This window comes from Etheostoma spectabile, chromosome 11 (genome assembly GCF_008692095.1).
Source record: "Etheostoma spectabile isolate EspeVRDwgs_2016 chromosome 11, UIUC_Espe_1.0, whole genome shotgun sequence".
Taxonomy (NCBI): Eukaryota; Metazoa; Chordata; class Actinopteri; order Perciformes; family Percidae; genus Etheostoma; species Etheostoma spectabile.
In genome coordinates this window covers 16690730-16714997 of record NC_045743.1, presented here as the reverse complement: position 1 = coordinate 16714997, position 24268 = coordinate 16690730, and the positions used below count along the sequence as shown (strand labels likewise).

The window sequence follows — 24268 nt, the reverse complement described above, 5'->3', positions numbered from 1 at the left end:
AGTTTGTAGGGCATGCAAAAAAAAAGTGTTGTCAATATGCAGTGGGCTTTATATTGTGGTTAGATGTTGTCTTTCTAATGCTTTTTACCCATGCTAGCAGCAATGGCAATGTTGGTTGGTCTTTTTGTGAATAACAAGTTTTGTATCTTTTAATAACCCATAAAACACCCATCTTGCAACAAGAACACATCCCCCCCATCTAGTGTCATCATCAGGCCAACCTTGTCCAATTGACATTCCCGATCAGTCTCGGCTGTACTTTGTCAGTGCTAGATAGCATGCCTAGCTACGATGCTGAACATGGAAATATTTATAGGCTCCAGAACTTGAATGTTGAGCAACACTATGCCTAAGTACAGTCTAACAAATCCGCTGTTTCTCCTATTTATGATAGCTCACATCTTCACTGTGTATGTAGATTTCCCAGTTTTTACGACACAGCCAAAGCAGACTCAGCGCTCCAGTATCTGATCGCCTTCCTGGTCCTGCTTGCCACCTTCAAACTGTGGCATCTGCTCCGACTAAACCCCAAGATGAACATGATCACGGCTGCACTGCAGCGGGCCTGGAGCGACATAAGCAGTTACCTTGTGGTCATTGTGATCATGTTACTGGCATATTCCATTACGGTGAGTATCGTCCCCCTTTTAACAAGACTTTCACTTTTACAAAGATTAGATTCTTTCCAGCTTTTATTCAGTACATGGGTGAGAATGTTACAGTATGTCACAGCTATTTTCTGAGTCATTGGGGTTTAGATAATATATATAATAAAATATAACTTTTATGATATTTTATCTTGAAGTTGTAGTTGTCAGAATACTTAAGTAAGTAAAGAAAAAACCCTAGATCAGGGGTTTTAAACTTTTTTAAGCTAAGGACCCCTTAGCTTAAAAAAGTAGCTAAAAAGCTAGAAAGAGACGATCAGGGACCCCCTACTACATATTTTGGATAAAATGAAGTTGCATATTAAACTAGGCCTACAATAAAGCCTTCACATAATATCTTTTTTGCATAGAAAACTAAGCTTTTAAAATAGCCCAATAATTGTTGGCATGATTTTATAAATCATGTTTTAATTTTAAAACCTACATGTGGCATGGTGAATCCTTAGGATGAACTCTATCTGTGGATGTCTATATCTTAGTGACTACCTTACCTATTGACCAGTAAGCCTATCATCAGTTGGGATTTAAATTTGCTAATAATATGTTGGATTCATCTGGAGAATGTTTTGTTTTTTGAAAAAGAACAAATTGACTCTGAGGACCCCCAGGGGTCCCGGACCCCCTGTTGAAGATTCCGGCACTAGATAGACCAAAATGATATTAGTATTTCCACTATTCACACAATGGCCCATCTCTTTCTAGTGCAACGTGATGTATGGCTGGCAGCTGTCCTCTTACAGAACTTTATTGGATGCTCTCTTGACCATTGTCGCTTTGCAGATGGGCATCTTTAACTATGACGAGGTGAGATTTCCCCCTATGTAAATACTTATACATGATTATTTTTGTGGAGTAACAATACTGCAGAATCTCTCACCAATAAAGGATTTGTCAGCTCAATCTGATATTGATGTCTCACTGATCCATTGCTCGCCAGGTCATTGACTGCAACCCTGTGCTCAGTGGACTAATCTTTGCTTCCTGTATTGTGTTCATGACGTTCGTGGTGCTCAATCTCTTCGTCTCAGTGATCCTCGCAGCATTCACAAAGGAGCGAATATGTCACAAGGTAACATTTATCACAAGTTTTAAAGCAACTAATCAAGGATCATTAAAACATAAGTAAATCTAATCTTTTCTCTAAATGGTTTTGATACAGATCACACAGCATACTGTTAAAGGGAATAGAGTACAGTATACTGTACAAACTGAATGTGTATACAGGAATTATATGCCAATTTGCCAGATAAGGGTTTTCCATGAACACAGTCTGTCAAGGTTGATAAAATCATGTTAGTTGTAGCAATATTCTACAAAGCTAAAGCTCTCAGTTCAGAGCATATTGTGAAAGCCAGAAAGAAGTCTGGTGTGAAACTATTTCACGCACATGATGCTTTTCCAACAATAGCAATAAAAACCCTACTACTTCACAAGCAAGCCTTTCTACAAAGACAACTACAAATCACACATATTGGTGCTTGACTACATACAAAATCCTTATGAAAGTATTGAAAATGGCAAGAAATGAACTGAACAGCCAGCTGCCTCCTTATGCCCTTTGGATGCTGCTGCTGTCCAAGCTATTAGGCTGAAATTCTAAATTTCATCAGTCTCCAAGGAAACTCAGATTTTAGCTGCTCATTATGCTTCTTCATGCTACAGCTGCTGCCAAGTCGAGACACTCATTGCTCCTGTCACACTGGAAAAGCTTCTGATTCAGAGAACAACTGATCCGGTTCACATCACCAGCCTGTCCTTGGCATAATTGTTTCTGTTTAATATTAGTTTTTCCACCTCTTCTATTATTCTGCGGCAGCTGCAGTTTTCTTTGGAGTGTGCGCCGACCAACACATTATATTGTCACTTAACTGCTGAAATTGTACATCCTGTATATGAGTATGAGTGAGATGTTTTTGTAAAAACTATAGAAGAGGAATACTTAAATTAATTTATTTCACTTACTGTTGTTTTTCTTTTTAATTTTATTTTTTTATTATTCACAATCAAAAAGGCACATCATATTTAAGAGAATAAACCACCAAGCGAGCAGTGGCAATAAAGAACAAAGGAAATTACAAAACAGAAATAAACAAGCGTGAAATAAAAAGGAAGAAAACACAATTGGTCAGTCAAATACCCAGTTAGAGTTGGTTAATTATTTAAGCTCACAAAAACCTTTACATATAAGTATGGTGCATGGTGAAGATCTGAACACAAGCTATATCTCCAGATCCTTCCCTCTATGCTAAACAACCTCGTCCTGCAGTAGAAACGTACGCTGTTAAAACAACCAAAGTGCTAATAAAGCCATGGCCAAGTATCAGGGACTAGAAATCATTAAATTAGGCATGAAAGAAGCCTAAAGTATAATTATTTAAAAAATGAAATGCTTAATACAGATTATTGTCTTTAAATTCTTAAAAATTAACAGGAAAACTCATCTTTGATTCAATATTGCCAGGAAACATTCCGATAAAAATCCTCGAAATTGCTTGTTTTACACAAAGTTACTGCAGTTGTTGTCACTATTTGGGTTTAATTGTACATTAAGTAAAGTCAGGAGTTGTCTTGAGTTTTACTCAATGATAGAAAAGGGGTCCCTCAAGGAAAAAGGTTGGAAACAACTCAGCTAGAGCACAAGGACAACGTAGTTCCAAATCCACTGAATTCTTGCTGTAAGAAAATCTAAATAAGTTTCCCTTATATTTAGCTTAACACAGACAAAGGCTGGTGGCCTGTGTTTGGTTGAGGAGCGAGAGAACATTTGTTACGCATGCAGTGAGTCTGTTGATGTCATAGGGTTCTGTAATTAGCCACATCAACTTAAGAGACTTTGAGGGCTTTCAGGGATTTCTAATCCACTCACAGGTGTCAATAAGGAGAGATAACAATAACACTTCCCAATGTGGTTGCATAGTAACTGCAACTGGAGGAGAATTTTGAAAGCCTCTTTTCATTCTCAGTATAAAATTAAAAAAGCAATGGTACACCTTAAAGATGCCACATGGATACAGGAAACTGTTGATTCATTGTTATTCACTGGGGGGGGGGGGGGGGGGGTCCTCAAAAGTTGAGATCCAGTTGAGATGATGGATGCCCATGGTATGCCGTTAGCAGGGAGTAGGAGAGCAAGAGACTTTTCTCAAACAATTCTTATCACTAACAAAAACTGATTTTGTCATCTCTCCTCTCTTACCCAGCCCTCTGACGAGGAGGAGATTGTCGACCTCATGCTGAAGAAAATCTGCGGTCTTTTTGGGATCAGATATAACGATCCTGACACGCTGAGGCAGGATGTGAACAGGGACGGAGATATGCCTTCATAACAGGAGAAATATCCTCAACTATTGATGGAAACATGTTTCAGAAATCTGGAAAGCTAGTAAACACCTAGCAACATTTTGTTGTATTTCATATGTGATTGTTTTTAATATCTTGTATGCCGTAAGCTCCACATGTTCATTTGATCATTTGTCATTGTTTGCCTGTTCTCTACTGGGCGGTTACATGATGCTGTTCTGCTTTGTGATTGTGACACAGTGAGGTGGGATACAGATTACATTCTTCAATATTAGATAAGTCATCATCATACATACACAAAAGGCATATGCATCTAAAAAAACTAAAGGAGAAGAAAAACAATTCTCTAAAAGATACTGTAGACAGACAATGTTTAAATTTTCATAAAACACTTTTCAACACACAATGAGTACAAATCAATATGAATTTAAAGCAGGCTTCACTTTGAAAAATATGACATCATTCTGAATTAAACCATACAAATATTTAATAGAATACAAGGGAATTAAGGGAAATACATACCTATAGGTTTAATGCATTATATAATGTATAAGTAATATTAGTTGTGTTACATGTATGTATTTATTAAATACATGTTTGAGACCATTGTATAATGTAATGATTTTGGTGCCTGTGTGTTGGTTGCGTGTTGGTAGCTCTGCTGCTCACGACATACCAGTTCAGTTTGTTAGATTTGCTATTACAGCGGCTAACTGTCCGCTAAACACTTATTCTTATAGCAGTTCTGCCTAAGTACTCACATATCTTCTCATTTTTTTAGCGACTTTTGTTAAATAACAGCTGTTTTAACGCTTGGTAGCTAACGCTACCGTACTTTAGCTTAGCTGCTAACGACTTTAACCTAGCAGTTAGTTATGTCGGCCCCCTCTCCGACTTTCTCCTGCTCGATGTGTGAGATGTTTAGTTACTCCTCTGCATTCTTTAGCGGTGATGGCGTGTGTAACAAGTGTAGTTTATTTTTGGACGTGGAGGCGAGGCTTAGTGAGTTAGAAGTCCGGATCCGCACCATGACAGATCAGTCGTCAGTTACTGTAGCTAACCCCCCCCCCGGTAGTCGGCACGGGCCGGCCTGAGCCTGAGTTAGCCTCTGGTAGCCGTTCCTCGCGAACTCCGGACCAGCCAGGACATAGTGCGTGGGTTACTGTGCGAGGACGAGGAAGAGACAGTCGTAAGCTTTCCAAGACGTCGGACCGCCACCAGCCTGTTAGCGTTTCTAACAGATTTTCCCCACTCAGCAACCCCCCCGCTGAGAAACCAACTCTGATTATCGGCAGCTCCATTCTGAGAAATGTGAAGTTAGCGAAGCCGGCGGCCGTAGTTAAGTGCATCCCGGGGGCTAGAGCGGGCGACGTTGAGTCTTATCTGAAACTGCTGGCTAAGGATAAACGTAAATACAGTAGATTGTTATTCACGTTGGCGTTATGACTCCCGGTTACGGCATCGGAGGTTACTAGATTAATGTTGAATCGGTGTGTACATACGCAAAGTCAATGTCGGACACCGTAGTTTTCTCTGGACCCCTGCCAAATCTAACCAGCGATGACATGTATAGCCGCATGTCGTCATTTCGCCGCTGGCTATCAAGGTGGTGTCCAGATAATGATGTGGCTTTGTGGATCACTGGCAGTCTTTCTGGGGAAGACCTGGTCTGATTCGGAGAGACGGCATTCATCCCACTTGGGCTGGAGCAGCTCTCATTTCTAGAAACATTGACAAGTTTATTGGTGGACCTAATCCTTGACAATCCATAGTTGGGACCAGGAGGCAGAGTCCCAGTCTAACACACTTCTCTGCTTCTTTATTCCAGGTGTTACCTAGTAAAAATCCCATAGTGACGGTGTCTGCCCCCCGACCATTAAAATTATTTAAATCAAAGGTAAACAGAAGAGGAGCTGTGCATGAAAACCTCGTAAAAATTAAAACCACAAGTTTTCTCTTCTAAAGGTGTACTAGTAAATGAATTGATATCAGATTCTAATATTGATTTATTTTGTCTTACTGAAACCTGGCTGGGTGATGGAGAATATGTTAGTCTAAAAAAATCCACCCCCCCCAGTCATATTAATACCCCATTCCTGGGGCACGGGCCGGGGAGGGGGATTGCCTACTTTTATTCTATCTACAAATTAGCTCTAAACCCAAAATAAATTATAATTTTTAAAAGCTTGTTCTTTCTTTCACACCCAATTTGGAAAAATAAATCAACCTTTCTATTTTTTTAGTGTACCGAGCCCCTGTCCATACCTGAATTTTTTATTCCAATTTGCAGATTTCTATAAAAACCCTAGTGCAAAAAGGGCCAAGTTTTTTGTGGGTTTTAATTTCTGTGGAGGGAAGAAGAAGCCTTGCCTGCGTTTTTCTCTTTAGTTTCTTTGGCTTCTTAAAGGGGTTAAAAAACCCCTCACCGTTTTAACCACCCCCGATTTTGTTTGGTATATGGTGTTGAAATTAAACATTAATTGTTCCCACAAAATTTCCCTTCCCTACGACCCTTTTTTATAACTTTTGATTTTATACTGCGAATCACCCCCTTAGGCAAACACCTATAAAAGATGTCTATCTGTAGTGCTTAGCTAAAATTTAAGGATGGTTTCCTTTAAATTTTAATTCATTACCAAGTCCCAAAAACGGGGACTCCTATCTATTAGCCCCCCAAATCATCATTTTGTTGATATGCAGCGGGCCGCACGAAAAAAACCTGACTCTGTTCCCCCTAAAAAAAAAAAAAACAAAAAAGGGTTTCCATGGAAACAGAAACCGAAAATTTAAAGAAATACGCAAAACTTGAGAAGTTTGGGCCCTCCCCAAACTAAATTCTCGTTTACCTGGAAAGATAGTCTTAAAACGTATGGGAAAAGGCCCCCCGTAATGCCAAGCAGCGAAACGTCTTTAAGGAAAATAGAACAACCCCCGGGTTTTTTTTCAGCGTAGCCAGGCTAACAAAAGGTCAACCCTATGACCCAAATTTTCCCTACTCTTTAGTAACGACTTTAATAGGTTCTTCAATGAAAAAATTATAACTTTAAACAAAATTCACCAAGCCCGCCTTTAAACGGTTTATCCAAAAATCGGGAACCTTAAAAAGCTGTAAACCAATACTTTTTTGACTGCTTTGCTTCACTTGATTTTTTTATAAATTTTAAATTCAATTTTTTCTTTCAAAACATAAACCTCCCTCTTAGATCCCCCCGATGGGGTTAAAGAAGTTTACCTTAGTCAACATTTTCATCTGAATAAACCATTTGCTTTTTACAGGCTAGTCCCACAGAATTTTAAAAGAGCTGAAATTAAACCTCTTCTGAAAAACCAAACTTGACCCAATTTTTTTAGCCACTTAGCCCCTATACCCAAAACCTTCCCCTTTCTTCAAAGTTTTGAGAAAGCGTGCCAAACCGCGTGCGATTTTTGGCAAGCAACAGTTATTTGGGGATTTTAGTCAGGTTTTAGAGTTCTCTACACGAGACCCCTTTGTGAAAATTCAATGCCCTCCTAATTGTTTCAGACAAAGGCTTATTCTTTTTTTTGTTTTTTAGTCTTGGCTGCTTTTGATACCATTGACCTTATATCTTATTACAGAGATTGGGAAAATTTAATTGGCATTAAAGGGGGCTCTAAGCTGGGTTTAAGCTTTTTTCAGATCGTCTCATTTGTTAATGTTAACGGAAACCTCTGTGCCGCCAAGGTTTTATGGGGGCCCACAAGGATCTGTCTCGGGCCAACCGTTTACTTTTATATGCTTCCTTTACTTTTTAGGAAACCCCTAAAATTTTTATTTTTTCGAGAACCAATTTTAATTTTCATAAAACCGGGTGAAATAATCTTGTTAACTTAAAAGGCCTTCAAGTATTAAAACCTGGATACCCTTTATTTTCTAATGAAAATCAGAAAAACGAATTATTGCTCCGGACCCAAACACCCCCTTTTTGCATACCAAAGATTTGTTTTGGGTGGGTCACCCCGGCCCCACACCCCGTGAAAAATCTGGAGTCTCTTGATCAGGAAGCCTTTAAATTTCCCCTTAAGACATTTTAGGAGCCTTTTTTCACCCACTAATATTGCAAAATCGGAATTCCCGTCAAAAAAAATGCAAAAAAATATCCCCGCTTTGTTACTTTTAGGTTGGGTTAAATGCAATCTTTCTACAGGCTGCTCGAAAAAATCCTAAAACTAAGTGATCCGAAGCGCGGCACGTTTTTCGACGGGGAAACAGGAAAAGAGACAGTTTCTCCTGTTTTAGCTTCTCGCATTGGCTTCCTGAAAATTTAGAAAGAATTTAAAATCCCTTTTTTCACCTACAAAGCTCTTCTTTTAGGGTCCTCTTATTTAAAAAGTTAAGTACCTTTAAAACCCAGGGGAGAACTACGCTCCCAAATCTTTTTTGGGTTCCAGAGTCCTAAAAGAAAAAAGGAGCCCGGGGTTCAGCTTCAGGCTCCTTCCCGTAAAACCGGGTTTAGTTTGGGGCCGGGGGGCAAAAACCCTTCCCCTTTAAGAGTAGGCTTAAGATTTTCCCTTTTTTAAAAGCTTTGTTAGGGCAGAATGAATTTGGGTTTGGGATAGTAGTTAGTCACAAAGTTTTCATTTACTACATTAATATAACTAAAGGGGGACTTGGAAAGCCCATCCGGTTGGGGGGGGTTCTGGCCCGGGCCGGGTGGAGCTTCTTTACCTTGTCTCCTTGGTTTGTTGTAATAATAGTTTTTTAGAAGCTTGGCTTTTTTTGATATCTGTTAGGGGTAGAATGAATATTTTTGGGAGTATATTATCCCTAGTTTTCAGATTTATCTATTACAATCAAGATATAAAAAACTAAAGGGAGACTTGGGATACACCATCCTTGGGGAAGTTCTGGCCCCGGGGGGGGACTTCTTTACCTCGCTCTCTTTGGTTTTTTTGAATAGTTTTTACGTGGGGATTTTTTGATACATGATCTCCTCTCTCCCTCTATCTTTCCTCTTTCCCTTTATGTGCATCCCTGTCCCCCAATGCTTTTTACAACCCACTCTGGGATCTTCCCCCGGGGTCTTTGTTCTTTTTTTTCCCCCATTTCCCTTGGGTCAGAGAGGGTCCCAAAACGGTAAGCTATCGCCAGGGGCCCGCTACACGTTTTATGCCTTTCAACTGTCCTCGGGGCCCGCTACGTCCTCTACGTTGCTACGTCCCGCTACGCTGCTGTCTTGTACTGCCGCACAGGTCCTGCTACTGAACATACAAAAAACGTACAAATACAATTTTTTCTATTTTTGTTTGCCCCTTCATTCTACCCCAACTCAAACACCCCCCCCCAAGCCGGGGCGACCCGGGTTTTTTGCCCAAAAGGAAGTTTTTTCCTCCACTGCCCGTTGCTTTCCGAGGAAACCCAGAACGTTGGGCCTTTTAAATTCTGGGGTGTGGTTATCGTAAAATTTTTTGAATAAATCTTTTTTATGATTTTATACTTAAATAAAATTGAATTGAATTGAATTGAATTTAGAGAATTAAAGAACCCCAATGGCAATTTGGCTCGTGGATATTATCTTAATTAATTGTACATTGTTTAGTTAGTTGGTAATGTTCTGACTTGGTTACTGTGGTAACAGTAAGTGTGGTTTAATACTACAGAAAACACTCTTTAAGCAGCTGTGCAAGTGTACAGTGCAGTCAGACAGCATTTTAATAAAAAAGTCAGTGACTTGAAGAAAGAGAAAATCTCTCTCACTGCTCTTGCTCCACCATCAACATATCAAACAAGAACACAACAATGCTCCTAAATACATTTTGGTCCTGTTATTCTGTTTCTCCAGGTGTGGGATAATTGACAATCACTTGGTAATGGACATGTCTCTCAGTGAACTCACAGGTTATTTGTGCAAACATTTCAATAAAAGTCAGAAAAGAAAAATGTAAGTTGCTATGATGCTGTGCACAGCATGGTTAATAACAGCAGGGAACAGTGAAGTTGGTCAGCTGGTTCAGATGTTGGAGGTGTTTGCATGCAGCTCTTCATCTTCATCAAGCTCTCCTGTGGAACAAGCTCCCAGTTTAGGCTTGAGGGGGCAGACACCGTCTCCACATTTAATGGCTCTGACACACCAACCCGATGATTGGCTGTCGGACAGTCTGGTTGGTGACTCGGGTCTGTTCGGTGTATTCCGTGCCATTGTCCGTCGGAGGGGACAACGAGGCAGCTAACTTTTGATTTAATTTCATTCAGTGATGTATTTAATACCCTTGTATTTTGTGGCTCAGTGGTTGAGCTTGTAGTGGGCCTATTCTGTATAATTGTCGTAGCTTTTTGCCTGTATCATGCGTTACCCATACCTAGTTTTGCCCTGTCTTGGATTTAGTTTTTCATTCATGTTTTACTTTGTGGAGTGTTGGATGGATGCTCTGTGTGGTGTGTGGGGACTGACATTGCCTGAAAATGTCACTCTCGAAAATTTGTCAGCACCCCCAACTCAAAATATGTTCCTGCGGCCATGCAACTCGCATGCACACGTGATGCTTAACTTCCTCCTTTCCCTCTCCTTGCATGTTTTTCTATCATCTCTCCCATGTTTCCTTGGTGGGATGGAAAGACTCAAGGAAGGGAAGCAAGTGAAGGAAACTTGGATGCAGGTTCGGGACCTGGGATGTACCTACATGGCCATTTGACATGGTATCCTGACACAGTGTAAAAAATGGGAAGGGGGGATTATTTGTCACTGATGCTTCATAACCCTAACCCTTCACAAGATTCTAGAACCTGGTGATTTGCATTTGTTGGATTGAGTTGAAGTCAGGGCTGGGCAGCCCAGTCTCATCGTAGTGAATGGTGGAAATTTAAAACTTAATTAGACAGATCCAATGCCTAAGTTACTGAGATTTTAATACAAATGTCTTTCTAAAGGTGTCTTTTACATCCACAGCTTTATACTTGATTGCACTTTTTAGCAATTTGGCTGATGCGCCTGAGCCCACTAATTGAAAGAGGCTTTGGCATATTTATGGAATTATAGATCAGCACATTGGGTCTCTTTCTGTCTTTCATGTGTAGGAAAGGACGGGCTGAGGCTGTCAAAGGCACTTGATAGGCAATTAAGTCAGTCTCTGAAATTAAAACAGCATTTTCCTCTAAAGATCAGTGAGCATAAGAATTAACAGAAATAAAAGGTCATATTTTTCACTTAATGAAACTGGAAGTGCTAGTACCTCTGGGGCTCTTTCATATCTGTTGTTCTGGCACAGCTGAGGCAGAAACAGTGTAACAGCCCTTGAAAGTTGTACTGGTACCATAAAAAGGCTGCATTAAGCAATCAGTGTTATCCCTGAATGGAATGTATGTCTTCTGGTAAATAATATCGCTGTGACCGAGAAAAGGCAGGCACGGTCTATTTCCAGTTCACCTGGTGACAATGTGGCTCCCTCCCTCGTCCAACTGCTCATCTCCTCTCCTCTTCCTCCAAGCTACTTCCATGAACATGTCCCACTTTAGTTGTTTGTTTAGAACAATGGCGCCCAATTTTGGGCCCACGTGCCAAGTTTGGCCCGTGCTCTCTTTGTTTTGGCCTGCCACAGATTTGACATGCTCTTGCTTATTGTCTTCTCATTTTAAAAGTAACGTTTGTTTTTAAATCTTAAACTTTTTGTCTACGGAGAATGGTAAGAATTACGGTATTCTTCAACATCAACAATTATTTTTGGCCGGCGACCTTCCATCCAGATATATTTAGGCCCTTCATTTGAAACAATTTGGGCCCCTCTGGTTTAGAAGCTGTATGATTCTGTGTCTTGTCCCATCTGACTAAGTTTTAGTGATAACACAGCTATTGTAGATCTCAGTGATGAACTCTGTGATTGTAGTTGACAAAACTATACAAACTTAGGTCCAGTGTGTAACGTGTTAGTTGTTCATTATCAAAATCTGGGATGCCCAGTCACAAACTTGTCCTTTTTCATGAAAATATACCACCACCATCGTCTATGCAATGAGTGGAAAACCGACGATGGCATCACCCCTCCTGTTCTAAGTAAATCCCTCATACCTGTAGTGAAAATGCCAGACTACTGTACTAGTGGACTCTTTCATATGTTCTTTTTGAGGCTGTGTATAGTATTGTCATTTACCTGATGCACAATCTCCCATTTACATGCAATTAATTTGCTATAGTGTTGCCTGGATGATAATAAATGAAATATTTCATTTTGTGTATGGGCGCCTTTCATTTCACTCAAGGCTAATGTACAGCAGTAAAACAGTAATTAAAAACAAGAACAAAGACCATAAACAGCAATAGTAAGAATTGTATAGTCAGACAGAACATGCTAATCTATAACAAGGCGTTTTAAGGTTGGATTTGAAGGTGGGAATGGAGAGTTAATTTCACGGATGGTTTGAGGGAGTTCCAGACGGCAGGGCTGTACGGCTGAAGCTTCTACCCTTACCCATAGTTGCTAAGCAGGTAGGAGGTGTGGTGAGGAGCATGCAGGAGGAAGATCGGAGGGCCCGGGAGGGGGTTGTACAGGAAGTGTGACGTATAGGGTCAGAAAGGTACAGAGGTGCAAGGTTGTGGAGAGCCTTGAAAGTGAAAAGGAAAACCTCATAGTCGATGTGATGATGTTTATGTTCACTGGCAACATTGTTTTTCTAATCCAAGAGGATGTGACATTCTTAGACTACCCTAAAGTCATTGGGAGGAGGATGCAGATAGTTAAGTAAAAACACAGGAAGAAAGTCCCATGGATGATAATTGCATATGTGAAAGGTTGGTAGAATGATAGTCTTGCATTGCCAGACCTTCCTTCACAGCGCAGCGGAAGAGGGTCTGGCTAGTCAACACAGCATTCCAAGATATAAGAAAAACATGCTCTGGTTTATTTGCATTACTTTAAACCAATCACAATTGTCTTAGGCGGCGCAAAACTAAGACGGAGCGCCGGTGCGGCTGCAAAATAGCCTTGCGGAAGGAACTTGTTTGGATGAAACATGCGTACGTTCAAAAGTTGTTTTAGTCGTGCAACAGAAAACTCAGATTGGACAGATAGTCTAGCTAGCTGTCTGGATTTACCCTGCAGAGATCTTAGGAGTAAACTATAGTCCTCAGAAATCCACCGGAGTTTGTGTAACATCATGGATATAGACTAGTATAATGTTATTGTGTTTCATGTTTATGTTTACCTTTGAGCGGTATAATTGACATGTAGTCAAGAATGTATTTTGGTCAAAATGTATTTGTTAGATGGTTAAGTCAAATGTCTAAAACATTTTAAAATATCGTATTTATTATGTGTCCTTTGCTTTTTCAATATCAATGGTGGTCAATAACCTATTGCACTATTACGTTTGAGTAGCCTGTGCCATTATTATGTGATATTTTTATTATAAAAGATTCAATTACAAACCTTTAAGGCTTATTCAATAATGAAAAAATGGTGTTGACACAGTACTTAAGTTTTTTTTTTTCAAATTACAAGAAAAAAGACCTTCAAACCAGATACTGTTACATCCATGACTGAGAGTCCTTGGGGGCACAAACAACTTCATTAAAGAAAAAAGTTTCTGAACATTTCTTTCCTTTGTGCACCAAAGAGATAAATTGAAAACAACTAAAGTTCAATCTTCAAATTGTTGATATAGGGCTTATCCTTCAAATGTTGACCCCAATTACCCAGCAAAAGGAAATTGTTTATCAGAAATTGTGTGTGTGTGTGTGTGTGTGTGGTGTGTGTGTGTGTGTGTGTGTGTGTGTGTGTGTGTGTGTAAACTACTTGCCATAAAAACGGTAATTATGGAAAGTTTAACAAGGACACCAGTCCGCAGTTTACATTTTTGTGTGTCCTTTGATGTTGCTGTGTGCTTGCTTTGTTGTGTAGCCTAAAAACGTGGTGATTGTGTTTGCCTATCAAGGCATCATTATAGTGTTTGATACTATTTGTCAGTATTATTATGGTGTTTAATGGATAATTTTGTCATGGGGTATACGACGGCGTTGGCATAATTTTATGTTTATTACAGTCCCTGACAAGTCTTATCTATTTTGTAGAAACACCTGCTATTAACCTGACTTTTAATTAATCACTAGGTGTAAGAAATAGCTCATATGAAAAGCTACAACCCTCCCAAATGATGTTCAATGCACTGAAATAAATTAGTTTCACTAAAAGATTTATTATTTAAACAAGACACAGGTCAAATTTTGGCAAGACAAAAGTTGTTGCCTATACATAAATTGAACAAATTTACTACAAATACTAAAATATGTCGGCAAATTAAATAGCGGTGCTGTGAGATCCAAATTTAATATCTTGTATGACTTCCATGAGCTTGAAGGACTGCATCCATGCGGTTTGGCAAGGATTCATACAATGTGTTGAAGTCATCAGGAATGGCTAGGAAAGCAGTCTTGCATGCCTCTCAGAGTTCATCAATATTCTTTAGTTTGGTCTTCCATCCTTCCTCTTTCATCCTACCCCACATATGCTCAATGATCATGTCTGGTGACTGGGCCGGCCAATCCTGGAGCATCTTGGTCTTCTTCGCCTTGAGGAACTTTGAAGTGGAGATGGAAGTATGCGATGGAGCACCATCCTGCTGCAGAATTTGGCCTCTTTTATGGTTGGGAATATAAGAGGTAGCTAAGATTTCTTGGTATTTGAGACTATTGATGTTGCCTTCCACCCTGCAGATCTCTCGCACACCCCACACTGGATGTTACCCCTGACCATGATTTTTCCGCCACCAAACTTCACTGTTTTCTGGGTAAATCTTGGATTCATGCGGGCTCCAGTAGGTCTCCTGCAATATTTGCGGCAACTGTGTTGTAATTCAACAGAAGATTGTTCTTAAATCCACTTTCTTCCTCTTCTCCAGCGTCCATCCTTTTAGCAGGCTGTGGGCCTTGGCAAATTCCAGTTTTTCAATTGTCTTTTGTTTAGTGCTGGCTTCTGGGCACTGATTCGACCATGGAGGCCATTTCGAGACAGAATCCAACAAACCGTTCTGGTTGACACAGGAACTTCAGTGGACCAGGTCTGGTGGAGCTCTGCTGCAGTGGAAAATGGGCTGGCTTTGGATTTTCGAGCCAACAAACGGTCCTCTCGAGCAGTTGTCTTGCGGGGTCTGCTTGACCTGGGCTTGTCAAAAACATCTCCAGTATCTTCAAATGTTTTTTTAATCCTCTGTACTTAACGCTGAGACACATTGAAGGTGTCTGCCACATCAGCAGTGGATCTGGTCTTCAGCTTCTTAATAATCAAAACTTTAGTCTCAGGGTGAATCTTAGACCTGTTTGCAGATGTCTAGTTGCAGTTGATGTGAAGGTCTAGTGTACTGGGGTTGTTTTTATACACACCTGAGACCTAATTGATCCATTATTAGTCACAGGTGAAGCTCATATGACAAGGCGACAACACTTGTCTTTGCAAAAATTGACTCAATGGACTTTACCAAGCTGTGAATATTAGAATACTTTTTGACAGTTTATTTTTGCACTGAAACATTATTACAAAAGCTGTTGGGATTAAAATGAGCCATTTCTTGTAAATAAATCTTGATTAGAAATGTATTTCAGCGGTACTTGCGGTCAATTTGTACACAAGCGACAAGACTTTTGTCAGGGACTGTATGTTAGATTAGATTCAATGTTATTGTCATTTAGCAGAGTACAGATAGAGAGCCAATGAAATGCAGTTGACATCCAACCAGAAGTGCAAAAGAAGCATTAAATACCTAAAGTGGAGGTTGAGTATAGTATTCTGTGAAGTTATGTAGACGAAAGATTATGTACAACGAGGTATAGTTAGAGAATACAGGTTTTCCAGATTACATGTTTTTTTTTTTTTAAAGAATTTTTGGGGCATTTTAGGCCTTTAATTGACCGGACAGGTGAAGACATGAAAGGGGAGAGAGAGGGGGGATGACATGCAGGAATGGGCCGCAGGTTGGAGTCAAACCCAGGCGCGCTGCGTTGAGAAGTTAACCTCTATGTATGGGCGCCTGCTCTACCAACTGAGCTTTATAGGGGCGCCCCGGATTACATGTTTACAGTGACAGAAAAGGAGTATAAAGGGTTATGAACAGAGAGTATAAATAGACATAAGATATATATACACGCACACGCACGCACGCACACACATGCATACATATCTTTCCAAAAGCAAAGTACTACAAACACTAATGTCAGACTTACTGTGCAGCTCATATCACAAGACGTTGTTTTTATCACAGACTTTTGTCACGCTGATGTGAGGGTATACACAAACTACACAACTGTTCAGAGGTGTACTGATTGCAAGATATTCCACTTGGAAAAATATTGGAATGACTGGATCCATTGAAAAACTACTCAAGAAGACACTGGCTGCTTAAACATCTTTTGGAAATTGATCTCTTAAAGCCTTCAAAGAAATTTGGAAAATCCAATCTTCAAGGACACCAATTTTCTTTGTGAATGAATATGTATTGTAAATAAATAACTGTTTTTTCTTAAAATACAGGGGCAAATTTAACCACCCCATTTTAAAATTCCCTTGAAGGGCAGATTTTTTTTTTAAAGGCCAGTTATTTCATGGATCCAGGAATATGCATCCTGAAAAGCCCCTCCCTTGAAATTAAAAAAAAACCCTACATACATCCCCTCCCCAAAACCAGAGATGGTAGGTGTTTTTTCTTTAAAATTAATGGGGTTGGGTTTTGCTTTGAGGTTACTTAGGGAAAAGTTCCCCTTTCTCTATGTAGGGAAGGGATATGGGGTTTTTTTAATTCCCAAAGGGCCCCGGGGAACTTATCAGGAGATAGATCCGGACTGAAAAAAAAGGGAAGACTTTTTTTTATTTACGTACTTTTTCATTCACAAAGAAATTGGTGCTTTTAAAAGGGGTTTTTTCCCAAAATGTTTTAAGGCTTTACATAAATTTTCCCAAAAGGGGGATTTTTAAGTCCTTTTTTAATCAATTTTACCCGGGTATGAACTTTCTTGAGACTGTACTTTTTTCCTTGTTGGGATTAAAAGCTTATGGAATTAAGTATTTCTTTTTTGCAGTTGTCTGAGAAAGAACAAGACTTGAATTTGTAATAGTTTTTTGGGTTCGGGTTGGGGCAGAAAACGAAACAAATCAAACTGCAACCACAAATAGATATATGAAAAAATAAATTTTTAAATTTTGTGTTTAAAAATTTAAAAAAAGGAAAGGGAGGGAACAACGAGATCCAATTGCCAGTCACAAAAAAACCCCATTGTTGTCAAATCACTGCACAAACCAATTTAGTGAAGGGCCACCCATCGAAAAGGCCACTGCCCACTCTTACCAGTGTCCACTCTGGGCCATACATGCCAAATCTGGCCCCTTGCAAATTTTGAGCAGGCCTGCATGCCAGTTTACATTCACAATAGACTTTGGGCTGCCTATGTGAGCCAAACCAAAAAGACAGTGAAATGTTTTACTGAGTGTAGTTGTGCGACACTCAAAGCAGAATTTCGGAAAGTCGGCAGATTTGCCGACTTTGAGACTCAGAAATTGCCATAGACTTTACATTACAGTTAAAGTTTACATTACATTCTGGGTGTGAAACAAGTTGTTCTGAAAAAATTGAATGTTTGTTTTTTGTGATTTGCTAAACTTTATGATGGCTAAGGAACTTTTTTCTGACAATTTCTGAGAGTAACTCCACTGCCACTATGGCTAATTCCTTGTTTAAAATTCCATTGTGTGTTTTTTCACTATAGTGTCTCACTCTGTTCATTCATGTCAATGTCAACAAAGGTCACTGACATTGTAAAGATATTGAGTAGTTACTGGACTATGCAGGTGGCTCTGTCACACGCCACACAGAAAATAGAAAAAAAAAATCACTCCCATTTCTTTGGTCCCGTGTTTGGTCACGCACAGACTGAGAATGAGGGTTCAGTACATAGACCACACTGAAATCACACAAATTAGCTACAGAGGTTTGAAGTGGCTATGTTGAGAATATGACAGATGTCTGATCTTTACTTTCTGCTTGCTGCCATGGCCTTATGTTATGTAATTTATGTGATACCTGGCTTAAACCTTTGTAAGAAATTAACCTGATACATTCCAACTTTTCCAAAATGTGAGGGCCAGATTGGTGTCAGATGGCCTACATGCTGCACCCACAGTGTAGAGAATCATGTCAAGACTAGTTATTGGGGTCTGCAGCAGGTCAGGTTTTGGAGAAGAGCACATGTGGATGGTGGTTATACAATCATGACTTTCAACTTCATCGTCCATTTGAAGAGAGAGTTTAGATGAACGTTTCAAAGAACTGTGGGAGCTCTTATGAATGATGGCCTCATAACCAGAGCCATGAGCAACTGTCCTATGCAAGTTTATTCAGAGGTGTTGAAAATATGTGACACTGCATGTCATGAGCCAGTGAAATTGGTAAGGAATTTTCAATTAAAATGGCTACTGCTCAAGGGCAGGAAAGCATGCCTGGGACCACAGGTGAAAGTCGTGCTGAATTAGATGCATCCGGTCTGTAATGGGATCCTGGTTTCTGCACCAGAATACTTGTAGCAACAGTCTGCTTTTTATGTACATGTAAATGAAACTGCTGGTCTTGCAGACCCAAACGCTGGGGACACTGAGGTCACATTATGCATATTTTCAGTCTTTTGTTTGTCTTTTTTTCAAGACCAAGAGTGATAGGTTGATGTTCATGCATGAAAGTGTTCAAATGTATTTAACCATTCACAGGGAGCTTTTAGAGCATAGTCAGCATGAAGTGAACACTAGGTTGCAGGAATAGATCGGAATGCGTCAAACGAGTAGAAGTGTCTCACAAATAAGAAGTCGTTTCAAAGGTAACCCTGTCTCACAGAAATGGATCAACTGACCGGTGCAGGACAAGAAGACTATAAGAAACCTAGTTATTTAGGATGTTCTCTGGTCATTTGTGTACAGACATTCGTGTGTGTACAGAGGTGGCTCACTATGTCATGTAAGTTTGTTCACTGTTTGAGTAAAGCTGCACAGGATCTGAAATCTTTGGACTCGTCCCCTTTTGAAGTCTTCATCAGCATCTCCTGATCTCAACCCCATATCAAAGAGTCGATGGGAGCATAATCAAAGATCCAGTGTCCATAAAATTGACAGATTGTCTTTTTTTTTCTGGTTTTAGGAGGAAGTACATTCACACTGTTGGTTGACCGTGGATGTCCATCTTTTAAAACGGGACCCAAGTATTCAGGCAGGCAAGACTGGAGCTTAGCCTGAGAGGCTCTGTGTCCTCACTCAATCAACCTTTTGTAGAGCAAACTTTTACTACTTTTGCACACACTTGGACATTAGCCAAATGTTTTTTATTAGCCAACGTATTTGCAGCTAGAGGGCCCTATGTTAACGATCTAAGGGCATAGCGTGAAGATGCCTTGGCGCATATCTATTATAATGGTGGATTTGCACCATAGCATTTTTATTTTTAATCGTGTTTGTGTGTAACGAGCATAGTGCGCGAGCGCTGTGCATAAGCCTAGGCGCACTTTACTAATGCGCTGTTTTGACTTTATATCAAAAGCCTGATGAAGTCTAATTGGGAAGAAATGCTTTGTGCAGTTTTCAGTCATGCTGTTCATCCTTAGAGGAATGAATAGCACCAGGCACATAGCTTCAGCGATGAAAAGAAAAAGGGAAGAAAATTAATCTAAAAAGAAACAAAACTGACTCATAGCTCTATGGACATAAAGCCAAAGTGTGTGTGTGTGTGTGTGTGTGTGTGTGTGTGTGTGTGTGTGTGTGTGTGTGTGTGTGTGTGTGTGTGTGTGTGTGGTGTGAAGCCCGCGGAAAGAAAGATGACAAATGATCATATACCTGGCAACAAAGCAGCTGCTGTCATGGGGTTTGGGTTGTCTCTTCCTATTTTTCAGTCAATGGTTGATGGAGAGATACTCCTGCTGTAAATCACTTTAGCTTAGCCAGTGGGCATGAATGATGTTTCTCCGCAGGTCCAGACATTTTTTATTGTCCCTTCTCAAAAGCCTCAAAAAGAATACCCATGTGCTGATGTTCTCTGTTACTAATGTTCCCTGGACACACCAGCCTGACACTCACTTCCATGAAGTTAAAGAATCTTTAGACACACCCAGACATTGCTGCACTAGTTCAAATATAGCCTTTGTACAACACACAACACTGTCGTAGAATGAATCATTGTTTCTGGCCATAATGTCAGAGAAGAAGGAACGCCTTGCATTCCTCAGTTCCAAACTATAAATGCAAAGTCTCACTGGTGTTTTCAGTGATATACCATTTTCTGATTATCTTTGTTTGGACATTTTTGTGCACAGAGATAGTGCCGTTCAGACCCTTGGACGTAATCAAGTCCATTGTATGCCCCTTATTGTGTGTGGGCTTTGTCACATGCTGAGTCAGTATATACTTCTCAAAGACATAACAGTTCTTTGGTCCCTCTATCTTGGGTGTCAACATGAATGTTAAAATCGCCCACAATAATTACACTGTCAAAGTTAATACAGATTATAGATTGCAGTTCAGTAAAGTCATCGAAGAAGGTGGCACAGTATTTAGGTGGCCTGTAGACAGTTCGAAATATCACTTGAGGGGAAGACTTTAACTGAAGAGCCACATATTCAAGAGGCAAAATTTCCATAAAGTATTTGAGTACACTGGAATGAATCACTAAACAAAATGGCGACTCCACCTCCTTTATTATTCACTCTATTCTCGCTCATAAAACTGAAGTTAGGCGGAGCTGACTCAACGAGAACAGCAGCGCTGTTATTGTTGTCTAACCAGGTTTCAGTTTAAAACATAAAATCTAGATTGTGATTAATGATAAAATCACTGATTGATTTTCCTGCCAAAGACCTGACGTTTAGTAGGGCTAGTGTCAGTGTGTTTTCATTTTTTGGGACAGGCTGTGGCTGACAAGGAATGGATGCTAAATTTGCTAAGTTTGCAGTTAAATGCTTACCGGCATTCACCATTCTTTTTCTTTTACCTATCACAACGTAAATTGAGAAAGAATTTAATACATGGCCCAGGCTTATTCTGGAAAGAATCATGAGTGCCACTTGGCATGCAGCCTGGACCCGGCATATATCAGTTAAAGCTTACTGCTTTTTGTACAGAGGCATTCTTATCAGTCTGGGGAGGAGGAGTTAGCTGCCATCCTGGCAAAGGTGCCTGGCATTTTACGATAAGGGAAGGAAGGGGGGTAAATTTGGTTCCAGCATCTACTAGCTGCTTCATCTGGTCCGTGAACTCCAACATGGGAATGGGGGAAACAGGATAAGGTGAGTAGAGAGAGAGATGGATCCTCAAAGGCGTCAGGGTGGGTAAGGGGGTTTGAGGGGCATTTGTCATATCCACTGCCCCATCACCCATTAAGCTTACCACTTTAGTTTTTTGTGTTATTTTCATAATCAAAACCGTGGATTTCACAAATCCCATTAAAAAAATACTGTAAATATTAAAGTGTGATTTCTGTGATCTGTATCTAACAAATAATTTTTTTCTTTAGTCTGTAGGATACAATTTGTTGGCTGGGACGTGTCTGCAGCACCACAATACTTACCCCCCTGCTATTTGGACATTAAACTAGTCCATATTGCGATTTCGATAACATTGCAATCAATAATACATCCCTAGTGTCAAGGTGGGGAGCTGAGACGAGAGCAAATTATATGGATTCTATCTGTCCTCTGGTGCTCTGTTGCCGATCTGTGATGGTTCTCTCTGATGGCTTAATGCCAGCCCAGGACACAGAGGACTGAAGGCTGTAGAAGTCAGCAGATGTTTCACCTACAATGTTGGGGTGTGTATACAAATGAATCCTTTAATTTTATCAAGGTTTTGTTTTAAGGAGTGCTGGCTGCTAAATTTGTCTTAGAAGATGGAAAGACCCCAGGAACATGCTTAATTTTCTAATTTAATTTAACAATAAACTTTAATTTTATTTTTAGCTTTTCTATTTAACAAACAAGAAAAAAAAGCACAGCAGAACACAGCAAAGTAACCCACCCATTGACAAGCAAATAACAATAGACTAACAATTAAGTAGCTAAATGATAAAGTATTGTATCAAAGTATGCATACATTAAGTACATGTACAAACACAGGTCCAAATAAAAAAAAGAGTAAAAGAAAGAAGGTTGCTCTTCTGAGAAACATGGTAAAACCAGTTAACACAGTCACCAAGGGAAAATTGAAAGTGTATCAAACACTGAGGAAAATGCAAGAAATTCAACATTTTAAGACAATCTTGATAAGACAGTTGCCATATTTTGTCAAAGGATACAGAGTTGAAAAATACATTGTATAATACTTTCTCCTTAAGAATCAAGTTGGATATCTCTGAGAGCCAGGTCTTAAAATCCTAAATTTTCCACAATGTTAAAATATTCTGTTTAGCAATAATCATGCCATATTGAACAGTCTTATGATGTAGACGGGGCAACATTTTAACATACATGGTACGTACGTAATAACGTACATGGGTCTAGTATAATACTGTATATCATAAACATTGAAGAGGCAGGCAGAGATTTCTGACAAATATATGTTAACCAAAAAAGTGGACCCAGGGCTCCTTCTGCAGACTTACATTTTGGACAGGTTGGGTTTGACCAATGGATAGAAAAAATGTAGTTCAGTACAGGAGTAGTGAAGTCTACAGAGCACTTTAAATTGAATTAGCTGGTGTCTAGAATTTATAGAACATTTATGATTGTCTTTAAGATAAGAAAACCAGTGATTGTCACACATAGATCCTTTTGACATGCTTCCTTTAAATTCTGTGTGGGAGTCGGGTTAAATGCTGAAAACGGGTCAACAAATTGAGAGACAATTTTTGGAGTCAGGACTGATTCATTATGCTGAAAGAAATGTTGAATGAGAGATTGCACTGAGCAGTCCCTCCAGAAAAAAATCATGCGATCGCATAATTCAATGCATAATCAGCCAAATAAGCGGAATGTTATGAAGTGACGTAATAATGCGACAAGACAAACCACAGTTTTTGAAACTTCTCGCAATTTCATTGCATAAATATCCCACATATTCCAACAAAGTTTTTATGAAAACGTGATGCCTAATCTAGGATTTTTGCCCGCAACAATCACAAAATGAATCTGCATGCAAGGACTATTTGAGTAACAGAACAGAGGTTAGCCCGGACGTTATGTCATAATGTTGGCTCTCTATGTTGGATGAAACCGCATGCAGCTAAATTGTTAAAGTTCATTGCACCCACAAAATTAATCTTGACAGTCCTCATTGACTGATGGTTCTCTGCTGAATTCTCACCATTATCATTTCCCCTTTTTTCCTCAGTCTGTCTATTTATTTAAACTATAACTATATCCTTCCCTTAAAATATTCTTGACAGCATCTAACGGCAACTGTTGTTTTCCCTCTGTTTATTTTCTCTTCCATTTTCTGGCTACCCTCTCTTTTTTTTTTTTTGGCTCCCCTGGTGTTTCCTTCTCTCCCATCTCTGAGGTTGTTTACTATTTACCACTTCCAAGAACTGATCAGCATGCTGTTATTCGCCCATTTGTTACCCTATCTGGCCAATAGTCTGATCTTGCCTGGAGGCACGTGTTCACTTTTTATGTATTATCCTGACGATGTTTGACATCTGACTCAAAAGTCACAGTGACTGATGTGAGCAAAAGGAATGATGGTAGAATATCAATTCTATGTTCCTGATGATATTTTTTTACTTTAATCAATGGAAAATGTTTGAATCCAGATGCTCCAAACTGTTCATGTAAAGTATCCCAGTGGTTTTTAAAAGATAAAAAAGAAGCAAAAGTGACTTGCAATCTTTTTTTTCCCTTTTACAGTGTTTGGGTGCTTCGTATTTATTTAACCAATCTCTGTCTGTGTCACGTTCACTAGGGTACCTATGAAAATGTCTCTCAGAGGAACTAAATTCGGGAAATCAGAACATCTTTGTTCTCACACTTCATCCCCACATTACAGTCAACGACATGACATGCAGTATACTGTGCGCTTCGTGCTGTCCTGTTAGGTCCATGTTACGTCATACAATGTAATGTAATTGTTGCTGCTCTCTTTCGTTTTGTCTGGCTCACAATGGCAATTCCACAGGTACTAAATGGACTACATTGCATCAGTGCAATCTGTTATTGTATTCTGACATTTGTCATTCTGACAAAAAATATATATATTTTATTAAATAAATCAAATTTGAGCATATGTCAGTGGCTTGTTAATCTTTACATTGTTAGTTAATTTCCTATCCTCATACAGTTTGTTAAAGTACTTATTGGACTTTAACTTATCATTGTACTTTAGGTTATCCTGTACGAATTTCC

General features: G+C 39.5%; 1 protein-coding gene across 1 annotated transcript in view; it reads left to right on the top strand.

The window, feature by feature from the left end:
• LOC116698422 (polycystic kidney disease protein 1-like 2) overlaps positions 1 to 4356 on the top strand; it is a 28539-nt gene extending 24183 nt beyond the window's left edge. The window contains exons 25-28 of the mRNA XM_032530355.1: positions 419 to 629; positions 1371 to 1472; positions 1606 to 1737; positions 3869 to 4356. Coding sequence (XP_032386246.1) covers positions 419 to 629; positions 1371 to 1472; positions 1606 to 1737; positions 3869 to 3994 — 571 coding nt within the window. The 3' untranslated portion in view covers positions 3995 to 4356. The remainder of the gene's footprint in view (positions 1 to 418; positions 630 to 1370; positions 1473 to 1605; positions 1738 to 3868) is intronic.
• Positions 4357 to 24268: the final 19912 nt, after the last annotated feature.